The 20,743-nt window shown below is 43.4% G+C and overlaps 1 protein-coding gene across 1 annotated transcript; it reads left to right on the top strand.

Moving 5' to 3' along the window:
* Positions 1 to 1,238: 1,238 nt before the first annotated feature.
* Positions 1,239 to 19,474, top strand: LCA5L (lebercilin LCA5 like). The gene is made up of 9 exons (XM_075263049.1): positions 1,239 to 1,304; positions 4,379 to 4,729; positions 6,221 to 6,409; positions 7,306 to 7,820; positions 12,817 to 12,954; positions 15,012 to 15,102; positions 16,030 to 16,130; positions 17,719 to 17,782; positions 18,933 to 19,474. Exons 2-9 carry the CDS (start codon positions 4,486 to 4,488, stop codon positions 19,472 to 19,474), a joined length of 1,884 nt encoding a protein of 627 aa, XP_075119150.1. The 5' UTR covers positions 1,239 to 1,304; positions 4,379 to 4,485.
* Positions 19,475 to 20,743: the final 1,269 nt, after the last annotated feature.

Below are 20,743 nucleotides of genomic sequence, written 5' to 3'. Positions count from 1 at the left end.
CTAGAAAGGGGTCTTATGTTATCCATTAGAGATGAGCGAGTACTGTTCAGATCAGCCGATCCGAACAGCACGCACGCATTGAAATGAATGGAAGCACCTGGTACTTCCGCTTTGACGCCAGCCGGCCGCTTAACCCCCCGCGTGCCGGCTACGTCCATTCATTTCAATGCGTGCGTGCTGTTCGGATCGGCTGATCTGAACAGTACTCGCTCATCTCTATTATCCATGTTATATCAGTCCCAGCTTGACCCTCACGAATAAACAGTTTTTTTGAGGCTGCAACATTCGATAAGTGCTGGGGTTTTTTTTCACTGCTTACTAAACACAGCACCATCCATTGTATAGTGGTTATATATGGTACTGCTGCTCAGCCGTATTCACTTGAATGGGACTGAGCTGTGAACAGGCCATGCTAATGATGACATATGAAGTGTAAATGGCGCTCATCCAGGTCACTTCAGATAGCTGATCTGTGGGTGTTGTCATTGTCAAACCTGCGGCTGCTGAGGATTCTGATTGGCCGCAGCGGTCACATGCAGTGCAGGATGACTTTGCGGTGTGCGCCAAAATGGATAGGGGCAGTGGATACCGGTGCACATTTCACCTTCCCCGGCCTCCTCCCTGAATTGTCACATTCCTGGACAATCCCTTTAAGAATACGCCATCAATATTTTAATCCTGGGAAACTCCTTTAGGTCGGGGCCCCATAGGTTGGAAATGCCACGATTTCCGAAACTGGCGAAGTTATGTAGCTTGCAGCATATCAACATATTGTAACACAATAACTTTCTGTTTAAAGCGCTGCAGGAAGAACAGCGATGCGTTGCCACCAAAGCACTTTTTTTCTGCGTTTGTCCCCTGCACCCTTAGCCTTAAACTCTCTGGTCCCTGCAAAATGTGTTGCGCCCCCTGTCCCCATATACCTATGAACTGTACAACATATCTGATCATCCGGGACACACTTGCCCTGCATCTATCAGTTCAGGAGATTAATATTTTATTAGGATGTTTCTCATTTCACAATTTTATATAACAATGTATAGACTCTGAAATAGCGGAGCACTGACAAATACTGGCACAGGGTGCAGGCACCGGCACTAGCTGATACACGGCATTGTATGATAGACTGGCATCACCTATCTGGCCACAAGATGGAGTCCTGGCTCCAAGAACTACACCTCCCAGCATGCACAGCAGATGCTTCGGTTTCCTGTATCTATAGCAACCGGATACAGGTTGTTGTTGGGTTTTTTTCCAGCGAAACATCTGTTGGAAACTGTTGGAGGGAAGTGAGCAGAGCGCAGGTAACAGGCGATGGGGGATGTACTGCTGTCAGCGTAGAGGCGAGCCAGCGAGGGGTGCACTACCTGGGGACAAGATATCATTTTTGGGATCCTAAACTGATGTAGGTGACTTATCTATGGCAGACTGGCAGTTGAGCCCCAGAGCAGAGCAATGGTCATGGTATAGGATATAGTAATATAGGACATAGCCGCTATACGGGATGTAGCAGAGCTGAGTTTGACATTTAGCACAGCTATCTGTGGATTAATATAAGTAGTCTCCCTATAGCATCAAAAGTCAGCAATTTAAGCACTTGTTGGCCACCCATTCACTCTATATGTGCGGGAGGTAGCTGCAGGAGCGGGGAGACGCTGTCAGTGACAGCCGGACTTTATCGCCCCCTCTTCCTCCCCAATCTCTATATAGACAGCGCTCAAGAGGGCAGACATATTAAATCAATGTAAAAGCAAAACTGACTCGATTGCCAAAAGCAACCAATCACAGCACAGCTTTCATTTTTCTGCAGCAGAATACAAAATGAAAGCTGCGCTATGATTGGTTGTTGTGAGCAACCAAGGCAGTTTTGCTTTTAGACCTGCGTTATCAGCAGGCCTAGGTGTGACTGCAGCCTCTGCACCCCTCAGGTTACACCCCTTGTGCTGATAGTTATCATCACAGGTCCTAGTGAAGACCCCAGTTCTGCCATCTTTGTACTTCTATTAGGCCAGGTCAAGAATCTTTTGTAGAAAACACCAAAAAACGGAGGAGAGAAAAGTCCTGCATGGAGGATTTTTCTCTCCGCCACTTTCAGTATGAAAACAGCGGACCCCAATACGGTCAATGGGTCTCACAGCGGACCCGAAACGATATAGAGCCCGAGGCAGATGTCAACCTAGCATCGCAGTGTATTATATCATCAATGTGGTCTGATCCCCCAGAAAAACTATAGAAAATGTAAAATAATTATTAATCAAAAAACAACACAGAAAAATACACTGCCTGGCCAAAAAAAAAAGTCACCTTGTGCAACAAGGTCCCGTTCCACCCCTGATATAATTATGAACTGTTCATGACAGGAATTTGCATATATTCTTGAATATATATAATTGAGCTGTAGCCTGTCAAGTGCAGATCATAATTAAAGGTGTGAAGTGATGTCTACCAACGGAAGAGCTACCAGAGGAAGAGATGTTAGTGCCTTCAAGAAGGGGCAAGTCATTGGATTGCATCAGGCCAACAAATCGACCAAGGAGATAGCCAAAGTAACTGGTATCGGACAGAGAACTGTTCAGCGTATCATACGAACATGGCGAGATGGTGGAGAACCCCCCTCCAACCGTGGAAAGTGTGGGCGTAAGACTATACTCGAGACTCAAGGTCGTAGGTCCCTAAAGCGACTGGTGAAGAATAACCGCCGGAAAACCACCTTTGAGCTCACACAGATGTTCAACTCGACGGAGTGACACATTTCGGAGCGAAAAATGCGACGAGAACTCAAAGGAATGGGTCTGTACAGTTGTGTCGCCACATGAAAGCCATTGGTGACAGAGACCAACAGATGCCGGCGCCTGTCATTTGCAAGAGACCACAAGGATTGGACTCTAGAGCAGTGGAGAAGGGTCATGTGGTCAGATGAATCACGTTTCACATTGTTCCAGAGTGATGGTCGTGTCCGGGTGCGATGAGAAGCACACGAAACACTGGAATGTGCTGGAAAGGAACCTGCGCTGCCACTCACCACCCCCAACGAATCTGCGTAAACTGGGCTCCCTGATACTCGAGAATTGGATCAAAATCCCTGAGTCTACACTGCAGAACATTATAGACTCCATGCCGATACGGATGCGTGCTGTTATTCGTGCTCATGGTGGCCCAACTAAATATTAACACTAGCGACTTTTTTTTTTGGCCAGGCAGTGTATTTGTTTCCCACTATGGCAAACCTTATTACCTAGGAATAAGAAAAGGTATTTGGTGCAATGATGCCATAATTTTTTTTTTTTAAATAAAGCCAGAATGTTTTATGGTCACTTTTTACCACCCAAAAATGGAATAGAAATTGATCAAATAATCTTTTATACTCCAAAATGGTACCAAAGAAAAAAACTACATTATCTCCTGTATACACCATATTTCACTCCAGTTTATAAAACCTGAAGGTGAAAAATTAAAAGAGGGCGCTCCAGATTTGTAATGTACAACATGTAGAATAGGGCACCTGGGGGGTTCAGAATAGGCCCATAGACTTCTGTACTCATGATTGATTCAACCCTTTTATGCTTTTTAGGGAACTGTGCCGATATTCACAAGCAGACACAGGGGGCTACCCGTGCCCCTACAGACCCCTTAATATTCTTAAGTGAGCCCCATGCATGGCTCGTGATATTACACTGTTATGTGTATGGGGCCCTTACAGTATAATGGGTCAGTATTCTAGCTGTAATATACACGGCTAGCACACTGACAATGTTTGCATGCATGGAGCCTTATCGTGGCACATCCTTGGCACATTGCCCTTTCTTGTGCCAAAGATTCTGCACCACATCCCTCATTCTGCGTCTTTGTCGCCACTTTCTGCAAAATTAGGCAGAATGGGGACACCTTGGAAAACTGGAATCAGTTATACATGAAATTTACTCCAGTCCCTGGCTACTATAGATTTTAATTCTAGGACACGGCCTACACCTGATATATTAGGAGGCCAGAAACGCTGGATAATTCAGTTGTGTCTTGTGCCAGTTGGGGCCTCTATTAAGACAAATGTATGAAACACCGGTATCAATAAATTTCCCCAAATGTCAATAGGAGACAATGCGGGAGGATGATGTGGTGCACATGTGCAAGGCCCTTTCTTGTGCCAAATGAGCTTCACAACCCCAATTGTGATCCAGGGAACGCCTTGACCCAACATATTTATTATAACTCACACCAGTTTTTTGGAACTCTATGCCAGTCCATTATGACTTGTGTTGTATATACAGGACCTTACACCAAAAATACACTCAATATCATCTCCATATAGCGGGAATGATGAATTACATCCATTGTTGGATTACTTCTTATAATAGGCTAATCTATCCAATTTTTTACACAGGGTATGAGGACCAGCATGATGGTTCTGATCCAACATCACCAAATGGAACAGTCATTACAGACAAGGTCATCTTAGGTCTGATATCCTCCACTGTTAGTCCTGCAAGGATGAGTTTTGAGGTTTCAGGTGAAGACAGAGAATGGAGAAGTGAGCCTTCTACAGATCCTGAGGAGAGGCCCTTCAGTCATCTCAATGACCTGACCCAAAGCCCCACCAGTGATAGTACAAGCCCAAGCGACAGAAGTAAGACAAGTCTCAGTGACCACTCCTCTACTGAGACGTCCGAAAGAGTAAATGAAGTGCAGAAAACACCAGAGAAAAGAAAGACGTGTCAAACCTTTCCTAATGTTGGTAAGAAAGTCTTAGGACTGATGGAGATAGTGTGTGTCTAGGCTTTCTCCATGGCATAGACAAAGTGTTGTCACAGTACAGAGATATTACACAGAGAGATGTCACAGTACAGGGATAATACACACAGTGATGTCACAGTACAGAGATAATACACACAGTGATGTCACAGTACAGAGATAATACACACAGTGATGTCACAGTACAGAGATAATACACACAGTGATGTCACAGTACAGGAATAATACACACAGTGATGTCACAGTACAGAGATAATACACACAGTGATGTCACAGTACAGAGATAATACACACAGTGATGTCACAGTACAGGAATAATACACACAGTGATGTCACAGTACAGGGATAATACACACAGTGGTGTCATAGTACAGGAATAACACACACAGTGATGTCACAGTACAGAGATAATACACACAGTGATGTCACAGTACAGGGATAATACACACAGTGATGTCACAGTACAGGAATAATACACACAGTGATGTCACAGTACAGGGATAATACACACAGTGGTGTCATAGTACAGGAATAACACACACAGTGATGTCACAGTACAGAGATAATACACACATTGATGTCACAGTACAGAGATAATACACACAGTGATGTCACAGTACAGGGATAATACACACAGTGATGTCACAGTACAGAGATAATACACACAGTGATGTCACAGTACAGGAATAATACACACAGTGATGTCACAGTACAGAGATAATACACACAGTGATGTCACAGTACAGGGATAATACAGTGATGTCACAGCACAGGGATAATATACAAGGTGATGTCACTGTGCAGGGATAATACACACAGTGATGTCACAGTACAGGGATAATACACACAGTGATGTCACAGTACTGAGATAATACACACAGTGATGTCACAGTACAGGGATAATACACACAGTGATGTCACAGTACAGGGATAATACACACAGTGATGTCACAGCACAGGGATAATATACAAGGTGATGTCACTGTGCAGGGATAATACACACAGTGATGTCACAGTACAGGGATAATACACACAGTGATGTCACAGTACAGGGATAATACACACAGTGATGTCACAGTACAGGGATAATACACACAGTGATGTCACAGTACAGGGATAATACACACAGTGATGTCACAGTACACGGATAATACACACAGTGATGTCACAGTACAGGGATAATACACATAGTGATGTCACAGTACAGGGATAATACAGTGATGTCACAGCACAGGGATAATATACAAGGTGATGTCACTGTGCAGGGATAATACACACAGTGATGTCACAGTACAGGGATAATACACACAGTGATGTCACAGTACAGGGATAATACACACAGTGATGTCACAGTACACGGATAATACACACAGTGATGTCACAGTACAGAGATAATACACACAGTGATGTCACAGTACAGGATAATACACACAGTGATGTCACAGTACAGGATAATACACACAGTCTTCTACAGATCCTGAGGAGAGGCCCTTCAGTCATCTCAATGACCTGACCCAAAGCCCCACCAGTGACAGTACAAGCCCAAGCGACAGAAGTAAGACAAGTCTCAGTGACCACTCCTCTACTGAGACGTCCGAAAGAGTAAATGAAGTGCAGAAAACACCAGAGAAAAGAAAAATGTGTCAAACCTTTCCTAAAGTTGGTAAGAAAGTCTTAGGACTGATGAAGATAGTCTTTGTCTATGGGATGGTAGAGATAGCCTATGTCTATGGGACTGATGGACATAGCCTATGCCTGTGGGACAGTTGGAGGTATAGGAATAAATGCTTCTTTTTCTAGAAACAGCACCACTTTTGCTCATAAGGATGTGTCTGGTATTGCAGATTAGCTTCATTGAACCTGAGCTGTGCTACCAGACCCAATCCATGGACAAGAGTGGAAGAAAAGGAGCAGAACTTTTTTTTAACTCAGCCGTCAAATCTCAGCAAATATGCGAATTTCCTGCTTACAATAACTCTACCCAAATGTTATCAGTCCTAAATATTTAGGCGGTCTCAGACAGATTAGGATTGGTTCTGGGGGATCAAATGTTCCTTTTTCACTGAGGGAGCACCTTTAAAGCCAATTTTATGCAATTTTAGAGAAAGAAATTTTGCATCTACTTGTGGATCATATGACCTTTAATAGTAATAATACATTTTATTTATATAGCGCCAACATATTCCGCAGCGCTGTACAATTTATAGGGTTCAAATACAGACAAATAGATACATTACAAAGAAATAGTCACTTCACACAATGGGACTGAGGACCCTGCTCGCAAGAGCTTACAATCTGTGCATACCTTTACAATATTATCACATTTCTGCTGGCCAAAATCCACATAGTAAACAATGGCACAATGAAATAGAATATCAGGTCCCAAAATGCTAGAGTTGAGTTTTCTTGTAATAGGATCCTCAGGGGCAGAGCTTGACACAGGAGAACCCATGCTTGCGTGCCACGCTCCTTAAGCCCTGCACTAGGCATAACACAATATATCAGTTTTATGTTGATTGCCACTTTAATCCATTAACAAAGCCTTTGTTTTGTGACTAGCAAACAAAGGATTTTCCTGGAGGAAGTCGCCTCCATGGAAGCGCTCATCGCTTAAGCCACAACATCTACTCTTCCCTAAGTCCGAAAGTGATGTCACACAGCGTATCTTATCAGCACAAGTCCACAAAATTAAGGAACTAAAGGATGAACTGTGCGACGTCCAACGCACCCTGGACGTAGTGAACCGCGAGAACCGGCTACTGACCCGTCTCCAGCACAGACACATGAAGGCGCTACAGAAATATGAAAGCCCAGACAGCAGTATACACCATCTTATATCCAGGCACAGTAATGAAATAAGGACATTGAGACAGAGCCTAAGAGCTACTCAGGAAAGTGAGCGAGGGCTGTCCCTCAAGCTAAAAATGGCCGAAAACGAATTGCTCAAAGCAAAGGATAGTTTACAGAGGTTACAGAGACTTACGGAGGATCAGAATCTCGCCGAGAGAGAAGAGCTCAATAATAAGTTATGTAATCTTCTGATCAAGATGGAAATTGATAGCACTAAAGTAAAGGTAAGACTAGCCTAAAAGTAACCTTAGATCTAAAATGTAAAATTGTCTGTATAATAGGAAATCAAAAGTCATAGATGCCAGAACCAGAATATCACCGTAGCCCTGCAGATAGATAGGTTAGTGTCACCAGAACCAGCATATCACCCCAGCCCTGCAGATAGATAGGTTAGTGTCTCCAGAACCAGCATATCACTCCAGCCCTGCAGATAGATAGGTTACTGTCACCAGAACCAGCATATCACCCCAGCCCTGCAGATAGATAGGTTAGTGTCACCAGAACCAGCATATCCCCCCAGCCCTGCAGATAGATAGGTTAGTGTCTCCAGAACCAGCATATCACCCCAGCCCTGCAGATAGATAGGTTAGTGTCACCAGAACCAGCATATCACCCCAGCCCTGCAGATAGATAGGTTAGTGTCACCAGAACCAGTATATCACCCCAGCCCTGCAGATAGATAGGTTAGTGTCACCAGACACAATAATATCACCCCAGCCCTGCAGATAGATAGGTTACCTAAATCAAAAGTGTTTTTCCATTGTGAATCGCTTCCTCCATTGCTGAGATATTGCTATTTTTCTCAATATGCAGATTAGCACTTTGGAGTAATGAGGGTGTTGCTGCTTACCTGGTTGGAGCATTGGCAGCACCATCTTTGCTTCAAAGAGCTCATTTTCATATTGACAAAAGCAGCAATATCTTGGGAACAGAGGCAGCAATTCACAAGAGAAAAACACTGTATGATTCAGGTGAACCTACAATGTTGGCCAAAAGTATTGGCACCCCTGCAATTCTGTCAGATAATACTCATTTTCTTCCAGAAAATAATTACAAGCACAAACTCTTTGGTATTTTTTATCTTAATTTAATTTGTCTTCAATGGAAAACCACAAAAAGAATTATCAAAAAGCCAAATTGGATATAATTCCACACCAAACATAAAAAAGGGGGTGGACAAAAGTATTGGCACTGTTTGAAAAATCATGTGATGCTTCTCTAATTTGTGTAATTAACAGTACCTGTTACTTACCTGAGGCACCTAACAGGTGGTGGCAATAACTAAATCACTTTTGCAGCCAGTTGAAATGGATTAAAGTTGGGGTTGCTTTGCTGCCTCTGGCACTGGATTGCTTGACCGTGTACACGGCATTATGAAGTCTGAAGACGACCAACACATTGTGCAGCATAATGTAGGGCCCAGTGTGAGAAAGCTGGGTCTCCCTCAGAGGTCAGGGGTCTTCCAGCAGGACAATGACCCAAAACACACTTCAGGTCAGCACTAGAAAATGGTGGTGAGAGAAAGCCCTGGAGACTTGTAAAGTGGCAGCAATGAGTCCAGACCTGAATCCCATAGATCACCTGTGGGGGAGGAGAGATCTCTTGATGGCAGTTTGGAGAAGGCCCCCTTCACATCTCAGGGGGGACCTGGAGCAGTTTGCCAAAGAAGAATGGTCTAAACTTCCAGCAGAGCCTTGTAAGAAACTCATTGCTGGTTACCGGAAGCGGTCGTGCGCAGTTATTGTGTCTAATGGTTGTGCTACGAAGTATTAGGCTGAGGGGGCCAATACTTCTGTCCGGACAATTTTTGGAGTTTTGTGTAAAATGATCAATGATTTGACTTTTTTTTCATTCTCTTTTGTGTTTTTTTCATTGCAAGTAAAATAAATGAAGATATTACCAAAGAGTTTGTGCTTGCAATCATTTTCTGGAAGAAACTGAGTATTATCAGACAGAATTGCAGGGGGGGGGGGGCAATACTTTTGGCCAACACTGTGTCTATCTGCAGGGTTGGGTTTATATGTAGGGTTTTGGTGACATTCCCTGTAAGTCACACCGCCATTCCCATTAACCCATTTTACTACTAGCAGATAGATACTATTGAGTCTATTAATTTACTATTATATGATATATTATAAGGGTTTGGTGGAAATTTCTGTCAACTATTGTATAGTCGCACCATATTCCCCAATAGCAGAGGAGCGACATGAAATGCATGGGTCCAAATGCACAATGTATAAAGGGGCCCCTATCTATCATGTGCCATTTAAAATCGTAGTATAATTTGTGTGGTAGAGGGTCCCAGTAGGGACTGCTATCTCTGCACCCCTTGTAACTACAAAATACAACCAAACTGGAGACTGACAAAATTGAGCACCAAAATCATGGCCGTGACAACCTGACCTACGTATCTGACCCATGTGATGATCACATAATGTACGGCCAGATCATAAATCTCATATTGTTCAGTTTAACCTGATAGATTCCGTAGTAAACCAGGCAGATTTCACATTCAGAAGTCTGGAAAAGCTGGGTGAAAATCCTTGCAGAAATTGTACTGATTGTGACCCAGCTTTCCCTAAATAATATACAGCTGAGTGAAGGATTTAGATTTATTTATTACGGTTTTTATTTTAGGGGTGAGAGGATTTTTATCCTGGTAAATGGGAAATCTGACAAAGGACATTCGTTCTGTGAGGAAAAAATCGTCATGTTTTTATTTATAATCAGTGACTCTGGTGACAGCTAGGTGGCGCTGCGTAGGCATCAAGCAACCTGTGCTATTCAACCAGCTGTTGCGAGACTACAACTCCCAGCATGCCCGACACTGGCACTGCTGGCACATTATGGTAGTACACGTTATACAACATCATTCAGAACGCTGGTGTGATGTATACCTGGAATCTAGGCCAGTCCCTGACAACCATAGATCTCTATTCTGGCACAAGGGACCTCCCCTGTACGCCAGAATTTTTAAGAAGCCAGAGCCTCTTAATAATGATGATGTACCTGCTGCCAGCACTCACAACATTGGAGCAAATTTATTAAGACTGGTGTTTTTTACACTATTCTTAATATACGGCTCGGCTGGTGCATGGAACGGGAGATTTACAAAGAGACTGTGGCCTCTTCATATATCTGTCAGACATCCCTGTGCCAGAATGGAAATTCACTCCATGTAGGAGTTATAATAAATCAGTCCTGATCCCCGCCACTCTCCATCCACATTTGCACAAGGTGGCGGGCAAGGCTTGGATCGGGCCTTGTGGTAAGAACTATACAGCAGGTTTGGCCATCACGTGACCAAAGATCTTAAGCTCAATTCACATCTGCGCCCGGTCTCCATACGGGCATTCTGTTCGCCTCTCCGAATGGAAACGGACCCCATTATAGTCTATGGGGTCCATGGGTTTCCTAAGGTAACCACTTTTTTATGCAGATTAGGTTTCCATTGGGGGGGGGGGGTCTCCAATTGGACCCTCCGAATGGAAACCCATGCGCAGATGTGTACCGGGCCTCAATCTCATGTTGCCTCTCTTGCAAGCAATAAAAGTAAAAGCGGTCACGTAACAACTCACAAATTACCGTAAACTTATGGATTTTTTGTGACCATTATGTCGGGTCAAGATGTGAGTCATAATAAAACCGTGTTCGCATTCATTTGCTGTGTTACAGTCATGGTCAGCACTACACTGCCATCTTTATTCACGTGACGAGTGTCATGGCCAAATTCACTGTAGCTCCAGCCTTATAACTTGTGTCTCCAATACCAGACACAAGTTATACAGGGAATTCATGCATTATCTTCTTAAAAACACCTTGCCGTTTTTGAGGCAGTTTTTGTCAATTCTGCGTCAAAAAACACATTAAAAAAATGCATCCCAAAACCGTGAGGTGGATTTTCCGCCTCCCATTGACTTTCATTGATTTTTTTTCAGGCAGAATCAGCCTGAAGAATGAACATGTTGATTCTTTTTTCCGCTAGCAGAAAATAATTACAAGCGGAATACATAGGACTGTATGGTGAGGCGTTTTTTGGAGGAGGAATTTGAGTCAGTTTCCTGACCAAATTCCTGAGCCAAAACACTCCGTGTGAACGCAGTCTGAGGTAAGCCGGAGGCCGCCTCAGGTTCTGATCCAAAAACAGGTCACCACGACTGAAAGCCGGTGCACTGTACCGGCATCCAGCCGTGCACTCCGCTCCGGATTAGGCCCAATGAATGTCCGGAGGGTGGAGTTTCTTCAGGCTAAATCATGAGGCGGCTTGGCCCAAAGAATGAACATCTTGCTTCTTTTTTCCGGGAGCAGGAAGAAACGGCTCCCGGAAAAAGCTCCTGAGCGGCTCCCATTGATTTCAATGGGAGCCGTCTTTTTGGTCAGGGTTTTGAGGTGATTACGGCCTCAAAACCCTGACCAAAAAACTCAGTGTGAACTTACCCTTACTACGACAGGATACTGATGCAGGGCATGGGCCTTATCGGTAGGGAGTTTTAAGCTGTGGAATCCGCGGAAAGATTGAGCAGGACACTTATTTTTTCCGTGTCCTGCTGCGGTCTCTATCTCCAGTTGCAAACAATGGAAGGCAGAATCTGGGCGGAATTAGCTGCAGATTTGGGCATAAATTCATCCATATAAACTTTTTACGAATAAAAACACCATGGAAAAACTATGCCTGACAGCAGCCTGACAGATCAAATTTCACAGAATTTTTTCCGCAGCATGTGAATGAGATTTGTTAAACTTCTGTCCCCTCAGCTGCCGCTGCAAATCCAGATGGAAAATTTGCCGCAAATTTTAGTTCCCTCTAATATAAAGAGGTATTAACATGACTCAACGTAAGAGATCCCTGATACTGAGCAAATGTTTTTGCATGTAAAACATAAGTTTTGAAATTACATCAAAAATATAAAAATCCCTTCGGGATCTTAAAGCGTACCTCCAGTTATAAACAGCTTGTCATAAATGAATAGTGCTGGTGAATATAAGAAACTCTGTAATATGTCTTATTAAGAATAGCTGTTTACTTCTCCCCTTATTCAGTTGTTCCTCTCCTCATCTCCAATCTGACAGCTCACATACTTTACATTCAGCCTCACACATACAAGTCTATGGATCAGGGAGGGGCTGAGCTAGTTAATTGATTTATTGCCTCATTTTGTATATTATCAGCTTCTTATCTACAACTTAGCCATGTTAAAAAAAATTGTACTCTTCCTGCAGGGACTGGAGAAACAACTCCACCTCACGGCACACTTCTATGACCGACAGCTGCGCTTAGAAAGTAAGAAGGCGTCTGAGGCCCGGGACATCACAAGGAAGCTGCAGGATGAGATTCTAGTACTACAGCAAACGCTAAAGGTGACATTTTAGTTTGGGGGTCTTGGTTCCAAACTTCTTACAGTGGAGCTGCTAGGGGTCCAGGTATGCTAGCCATAACACAGATCCTAAAATACAGGTACACTATGTCACCATGTTTGTCAACAGTCCAATCTTTTTGCACCCCAGGCCCTACACAGGGCATCCAGCTATTATGGCTGTAGAGGGAATCTTTCTCCATCTCCACCAACTCTAACTCTTTGCTTCCTTCTATAAGCTCCATTCCTATTGCAGTTGGAATTTTTTCTCTAGCCCTCCCTGTTCTTGAGCAATAATTTGTATTAGTTTCAGCCCCAATAAGCTAATTCGGCTTCTACTGTCAGGTGGACAGTCCTTGGCTGGACAAGATAGTCTGGGACTGCCCACTTGACAGTAGAGAGCCTAATTAGCATACTGGTTACTGAAACTAACAGAAATGATTACTCAGGAATGGTGAGGGTTAGAGAAAAAAAATCCAGCTTCTCTGGGGTCAGTGGATTGGTGCCTATCGAGGGATGGAAAGATCTGGAGTTGGTGGAGGGGGTGAAAGGTGCCCTTTATGCCGAGAATTTGTTACAGAAATCTCTGCAATTGTAAATCCGTTCCAGTCATCCAAAGATGGCTGATTTGGTGCCAGACACAAAGATTCTTGTGAGCCTTGTTCACATCAATGGACCCGTTGCAAAGATTTTTGCAACAAATATGCCACGTGTGAATATACCCCAATACACACCAAACAGTAAGGCTCCGTTCCCACGGAGTAACGCGCAGCTCATTCTGACATGTAAACATGTGTCAGAGTGAGGCGCTTCAAAACAGATCCCATTGACTTCAATGGGTGCCGGTTTATGCGTGCTACCCATTGAACGCACGTATCACATTGAAAGCAATAGGTAAAAAAAGCCTCCCATTGAGTTCACTGGGTAACGCACGTAAGACCGAACCCATTGAAGTCAATGGGATTCTGTTTTACTGCGCTCTCTCTGACACGTCTTTACATGTCAGAATGAGTGGCGTGTTACTCCGTGGGAACGCAGCCTAAGGCCACGGGAGGTGGTCTATATCAGATGATTCCAGAGAGGACTGTCTGGTGCAAACAATCTCATTAGTTTGAGAAGTTTTGCAGCCTCACACCCTGAGGATATCTCAGCTGTATACACAACATGGTAGCTGTTCTAACCCTGACCACAAGGTAAAGCTGCAGCACATGGCAGAGATATTACTACCCAGCCTCAGTAAAGTCATGGCTTTATCGGGACTTATACACAATTACCTTGTTCCGTTTTTATGATTTTTGCAGGGACACTTAGAACTTTCTTTCCCTTAGAGAAACTTTGAAGTTGTTGGAGTACAGCTTTAATTTTCCTACAAATCATGGCCAACGGTGAAGCATCATAGAGCCTAAAATTAGGTCTTGAAACATTTTCCCACTGCCCATTTTCCTTCAAGCATAGAAGCGCAGAATATTCTAAGGCTGCAATATCACTTCTGACCAGCAGGTGACACAAAGATCCTCATACCAGCATAACATTCCCTGTAATGGCAGGTCCATCATGATGGTTAGCTCTCTTATAGGTTTGAGCGATCGGGTTCGGAAAAGATTGTACCCCGATCGGCGATCGAGCAAATTTCACGATTGGGATCAGCTGGAAAATTACCGGAAATCAGATTTTGAAATCTCAAGATCGGCACAACCCTAAAAGTGACTTTTCCCATAGAGAAGCATTGACTAGGGTTGAGTGATCGGGATCGGGAAAGATCAGATCTCGATTGGCGATCGAGCAAAGGATCAGCTGGAAAATGATCGGAAATCGGATTTTAAAGGGGCTCTAATAAGTTCTTCCCTAAATGTAATAACAGAAGCTTGCACTTTAACCCTGGAATGTACCATTACAGTCCTACAGGGGGGTTCAGATTCTCCATAGTTTCTCTGAATTTTCCAGTAGACCAAATTATTACAAGAATGTCCCCTGAATGTTCTACAGAAATGCGACTTAAAGACAAATATGTAAAAATAAAGTAAATGGTTGGTTGTAATTTTTGTTTCCTTTTATTTTAAGGAAAAGGAGAGAGAACTACATATAAAAAACATCTATGCCCGAAGAATGCCAAGAGGCATATGGAGATATGGTGGCCTGTATGGCGGGGGAGGTAGGTGTGATTTACTGTATGTACGAGAGCAGGACACTCATGATGTCACCAAAAATATCTGAATATTTAGACTCTGTTCACACTAGGGCATAAGCCCATGTGTGTACACCTATAAGGTTTACCAGTGTATACAGTCCAGGCATATAGACATATGAAATGATATGTCATAGAGTATAGCCACCAACAGCCCCACCCAGGAACTCCCACAAACCACTTGGTCAATTTTAACCAAACCCAGGGGCGTAGCTATAGGTGGTCCACAAGTAGCGATCACTACTGAGCCCTGCAACCTCAGGGGCCCTGCAACCTCATGGCCCAAAGTCCTCCCTACAGCATCAGTGGACAGCCATATTATAGATGGCACATGGTAAGTGGGGGTCCCGTTATATATTATGCAATGAGGCCCAGGAGCTTCAAGTTACACCTCTGCCCAAACCCTGTCCCTTTTTCATACCCTCTTCAAGCCCTTTTCCCAGGAGTATTAGTAACTATGCCATAGAGTTACATGCCATGATGCACATAGTGTGATGTCACTGACCTCTAGGACCACCCATTTATAACACCTCATCATGCTTTTGTTGTATGGGGCAACAACCTGGAATAGAAAAGCAACATGGCCAATTGGCAAGGAGAGGCATTGATGTGTGTGACCGGGTAGTCACACAGGGTGTATCACTTGTCACTACTGGCCCTGATGACCTTGTTTTTGTATGGTCAGCATATTCTGGGGGTGCGGATCAGAATGTGTCCTGAGATCAGTCGTTCCGAGGCTACTTAGTTATAACAACACTGAACATATCACTGAAGATGTCTACAACTGTAGATGATACAGTTTAATGCATTGACTACCTCCGAAAGAGCAGCACGTGCGCTGCCGGGGTGCGGCTTCTGTCAGAAATCACTGACTTGTATCTTGTGGTTTTTCAGGATTGACTTTCGCTAAGAGCACCCAGACAGAGAGTGAGACGTGTATACAAGAGCAGCCGAGTGTGCACGAAGGCGAAGAATACGGCGATCCCGGTGACAAGGTAAACAAAATACAATAAGCATAACTGTAGGAACATATATGTTACTATACACTATATGTTGTTCCCTTCCTTCTCCATTGACAAGACTTCTGCTTTCTCTTTGGAGAGACAGCACCACTCATGTCTATAGGATGTACCTGGTACTGCAGGTCAGTCCCATTCCATTGAATACTGCAATCCCAGACTGATCCCATAGACAAGATGTACGCTATATTTTAGTTTTTCTTGCTCGGACAACCCCTATAATTCATTTGCTGATAAAATACCAAAAAATTCCTAAAAAACACTTTTTATGGAGAACTTTATATGTCTTCAAAAATGGAATTTTTTGATGTGCAGAAATTTTTGGGGTTATGATTTTGATGGAAATTTCAGAGATGAGGACATGGTCACACAATATCACTGCAGACCAAGCCACCACACATCCTCCTCCGCTCCTGGATGGTGAAGTGTTACCCAGTGTCTGTGTTCTGGTTCCACGGACTTTTGAGGTTGTTATGACCCCAAAAAACTTCACTCTACATCTTGACCATGAACCTCTTGCCATGTCATTAACCTCCTGGCTGCGTTTACCTCGCGTCTCTTCCTCAAACTGATGCTCATATGCGTGAGGGAAAATTGGTCAGTTGGACTAAGATAGTCGTTACAAAATTATTGCCAAAAATAAATATCCATTGCCCCTTATTTGTGTTTCGTCGTATCCATGGGTCTTGGATCTCCAATAAAGTGGAGCCTGCAATCCCATTGATCTATGTGAAGGTGATGAGCGGAAACACGTAAGGCCACCATTACAAGTATTTAGCATGCTCTTTGGACTGTATAATACTCTTGCAATTTTGAGTAAGTCACATTTTCCATGACTTCCTTAGCATTTGTTTTGTCATATACCTGGACGATATCCAATCCATACAGAACTTATAGGAGTTCTCCAACTGTTGTAAGATTTAGTATATGGCGGGGAAATCACTGATCATGGAGCTCCACCAGCCGGGACTTCACCGATCTTCTGCTTATACACTGTTGCTCCTTCCCAGTCCTGCTCACCAGCTGTGGACGTGACTACCATGGCCCAGACATCCACCAGTCATAATAATACGACCTATCTTAGAGATGTGTTTCTGGGTTACAAAGTATCTGTAGGTCCCCAGAGATGTTTCTCAGTTCTGTGTTGGGACAGGCATGCATCATAATATATAATGGACAGTCAGAAGAGAAGAAGCTCCTGCGGCACTGGAAAGTGACTGTAAATGTGATAGCTCCTCAACTTGGGTCTTCTTCTCAGACTATGGACCTACATAGATTACTATGACATGTTCTTTGGGTCTTGCTTTCCCATTCACATGTCCATGTCCAACTTAGCCAAAGGTCAGTTGTCTATACAGTCACTTTAGCATAATGACCTTGCTGGCAATTTGTACTGCACATTATATCAATATTTTCATACCCTTTCCCATCCTCTGGTTGAACGTGATGGACATTTGTTTTTGTTTTTTTAGCCGTGCTATCTATGTAACTCTCTGTAATTTTCCATATTATCCACATTCTATATTAATATGATATATCGTATCAAACATGAATATTTTTACAGAACACTGAATCAGAGAATGTCAATGCTGTAGAGGAAGAAAGTAACCCTGAGATGGCCGGCCAAGGTGAGTGCCAGAGGAAGACTATCAATCAATTACCAGTGTTTTCTCCACTCAAGATGTATCTGTCCCTGTACCAGTGGAGCTTAAAGAGGACCTTTCACCACCTCCAGTTCTTTCTATCCTTTAATAGGCTCTGCTCCACTGATTCTGACACAATTGAAATTGGTCACCATTCCTGAGCAATCCATGCTGTTAGTTTTGGTGCCTGATATACTAACTAGACTCCTTAATATCAAGTGGGTGGTGTCGGGCTGGAGGCGTGACTCAGAGCTCTGATAAGAGGCAGTGTCAGAGGTCTGAATCACACCCTCTGTCTGCTCCTGCCTGACACCACCCACCTGCCATTAGAGAGGATAGTATATCAAGCCCCAAAACTAGCTCCGGTGATTGCTCGGGAACGGTGAGGACTAGAGAAACAATTCAACCTTTTACATAATCATTGCAGAGGAGTCTATTTAAGGATGTGAAGAAATGGAGCTGGTGGAGGACCTCCTCCACCCCAGTCAGCAGAGTCTGGAGGTTGTGGTTTGCATTTCAATTGTTTGCAGTAATACCAATACAACTGGAGCACATGATGGTGCTGTGCTGGGTCTTGCTGTGGGTACATCTGTTGATCGCGGTGGTACCAGCAGTTGTGTTCTTCACCCCACCAAACACCAGCAATGGCCATCAATGTAAAATCCTGGAAAACCCAAAGAAGTCCAGATCAGCCTCTTAATCCGGAGAAGACATTATGCCTAAACTCAATTTTTCCTCCTGAAGCTTTGGCGCTTGTAAGAGATCAGGAAGGGACAGACGATCCGTTCATGCTGCACAGATCATCTTCCCACCCTGTTACCGATCTCATGCAAGTGCCGGCATGCCACCAATCTCCTCCTGAGCTGGGATGATGGCAGTGACCCTCAGAATCATGTCATTTGGTTGGGTCAAGGAACCCCACCTGACACCATCCAATATTTGTATGGCAAGTATCTTCAAAACAAAAAAGGGAACCATATATACTCTCAATAATGTAGGTGACCATTCAAAAAAAATTTAAAAAAATTGTGTGAAAGATAATTTTCCAAAATCTTTTCGAGGTTTTGTATGGGAACTTTTGCAATATTTTTGTATCCTATTTTATTAGATGTTTTTATTTTTTTTTTATATGTAGAGGCCCCCACATCCGAAGTCTTTCAGGACGAGGAAAATGATGACTTTTTGGAAACAGATGGAAAGTACAAAGAACAAGAAAAGGAAAGCTCAACAGAGGGGCCAATATTAGAGGAACAACTGGGTTTAGAGGAATCAAGACTCGATGAGAAGAACCAGGCCAATGACTTGTGTGATGAAAATAAAGTTGACTTGGGAAGGAGAGCTGACTCGGGTGATACAAGGTCTTTCCTCCCGAGGCTCAGTAGACATTATACATTCACCATCGCCACCGAGAACCTCCACCAAGGCTTCCCAGCGTCTGGACCCATCCCTAGCTATAAAAGTCTATTGCTTCAACGCGACTTCAGTCTTGGCCATGAAGAACTTTCTTTGCCAAAAATTGATACCGGCAATCATTACAAAAAGAAGGGGAAACATCCACAAGTTTCACTGAGCGACAGGAAGAAGAACCTAATGGAAGAACTTTTTGGACCTGGATACGATGTCAAAAATAGTTTCTCTAACGATTTTGTAACTTCAGAAAAGGAGTTAAATTTCTAGTTGGGAATGTAGTCAAAGGTCCATATATATAGATCTTTATTTATGTTTAATAAAGTATAACTTAACCCTACGTATCGCCAATATCGTCTTAACTAAGTAGAAGGACAAGTATTAGGGACTATCAGACTAGAAAGCCGGCCAGTGATCTTGGGCCTGTAGATCCTTAAAGGGGTTGACTCATGACGATGGACTTGGGGTTCCGGATTCATTCCGACCCTTGGGTCATGTAGTCGGAAATCAGCATTCTGACCCTTGGGACGCTCTGCCCCTTTCCTTTTCCTACATAGCCAGCCCCCATAACAACGCTGGTTCCGCTCATGTGACCCAGTGATTGGAACCAGGCCAGAACCCCAGGGGCCATGATCAAGAAACCTCCAAATTAGGTAAATTAATTTCTCAGACAACCCCCTATGTCACTTACACAATACTGCTAGCGCTATGCTCACCAGGACTGTGGAGTTGGAGTTGGGTTCGGATTCGGGGCCCAGTTTTTGGTGGTGTTGGAAAAAAGTTACTGACACTGGTTTTGAGATGCAGCAGCACTGGTGTAGCCTGGCTATGCAGGGAACTACAGCCCATCTTCATTAATTTGAGGGTGGCACCTGTCAGAGCCACTGCCCATGAGTGCTAAATCAGTGTTATTTTCCCTTCATCCTCATGATCGGTGCAGGTCCCAGATATCAGACCTCCAATGATTACCCTTTTGTTGTACCTTCACTTTACAAGATTAAATTGTTTCAATTAGGGGCAACATGGTGGCTCAGTGGTTAGCACTGTAGCCTTGCAGCACTGGAATCCTGGGTTTGAATCTCGCCAGGATCAACATCTACAAGGAGTTTGTATGTTCTCCCTGTTTTTGCGTGGATTTCCTCCCATTCTACAAAGACATACTGATAAGAAAAAAAAAAGTACATTGTGATCCCTATATGGGGCTCGCAATCTACATAATATAAAAAAAAAAAAAAAAATATATATATATATATATATATATATATATATATATAAAAATTTAAAAAAATTATTTCAATCAACCATCATTATGGGAGGGGGCATCTTTAACTTTGATGACCTGCAGTTTTCAGTATGTCTACATTTCCTTGACTATTGATCAGGCGGTGTTATTTAGGCATCAGTCTGGTAATGTTATTTAGGTAAAAGTCTGGTGGAGTTATTTAGGCAACAGTTTGATGGTGTTATTTAGAAAACAATCTGGCGGTATTATTTAGGTAATGGTCTGATGATGTTATTTAGGTAACAGTTTGATGGTGT

Source organism: Leptodactylus fuscus, chromosome 2 (genome assembly GCF_031893055.1).
Source record: "Leptodactylus fuscus isolate aLepFus1 chromosome 2, aLepFus1.hap2, whole genome shotgun sequence".
Classification (NCBI taxonomy): domain Eukaryota; kingdom Metazoa; phylum Chordata; class Amphibia; order Anura; family Leptodactylidae; genus Leptodactylus; species Leptodactylus fuscus.
This window is presented reverse-complemented; position numbering and strand designations above follow the sequence as displayed.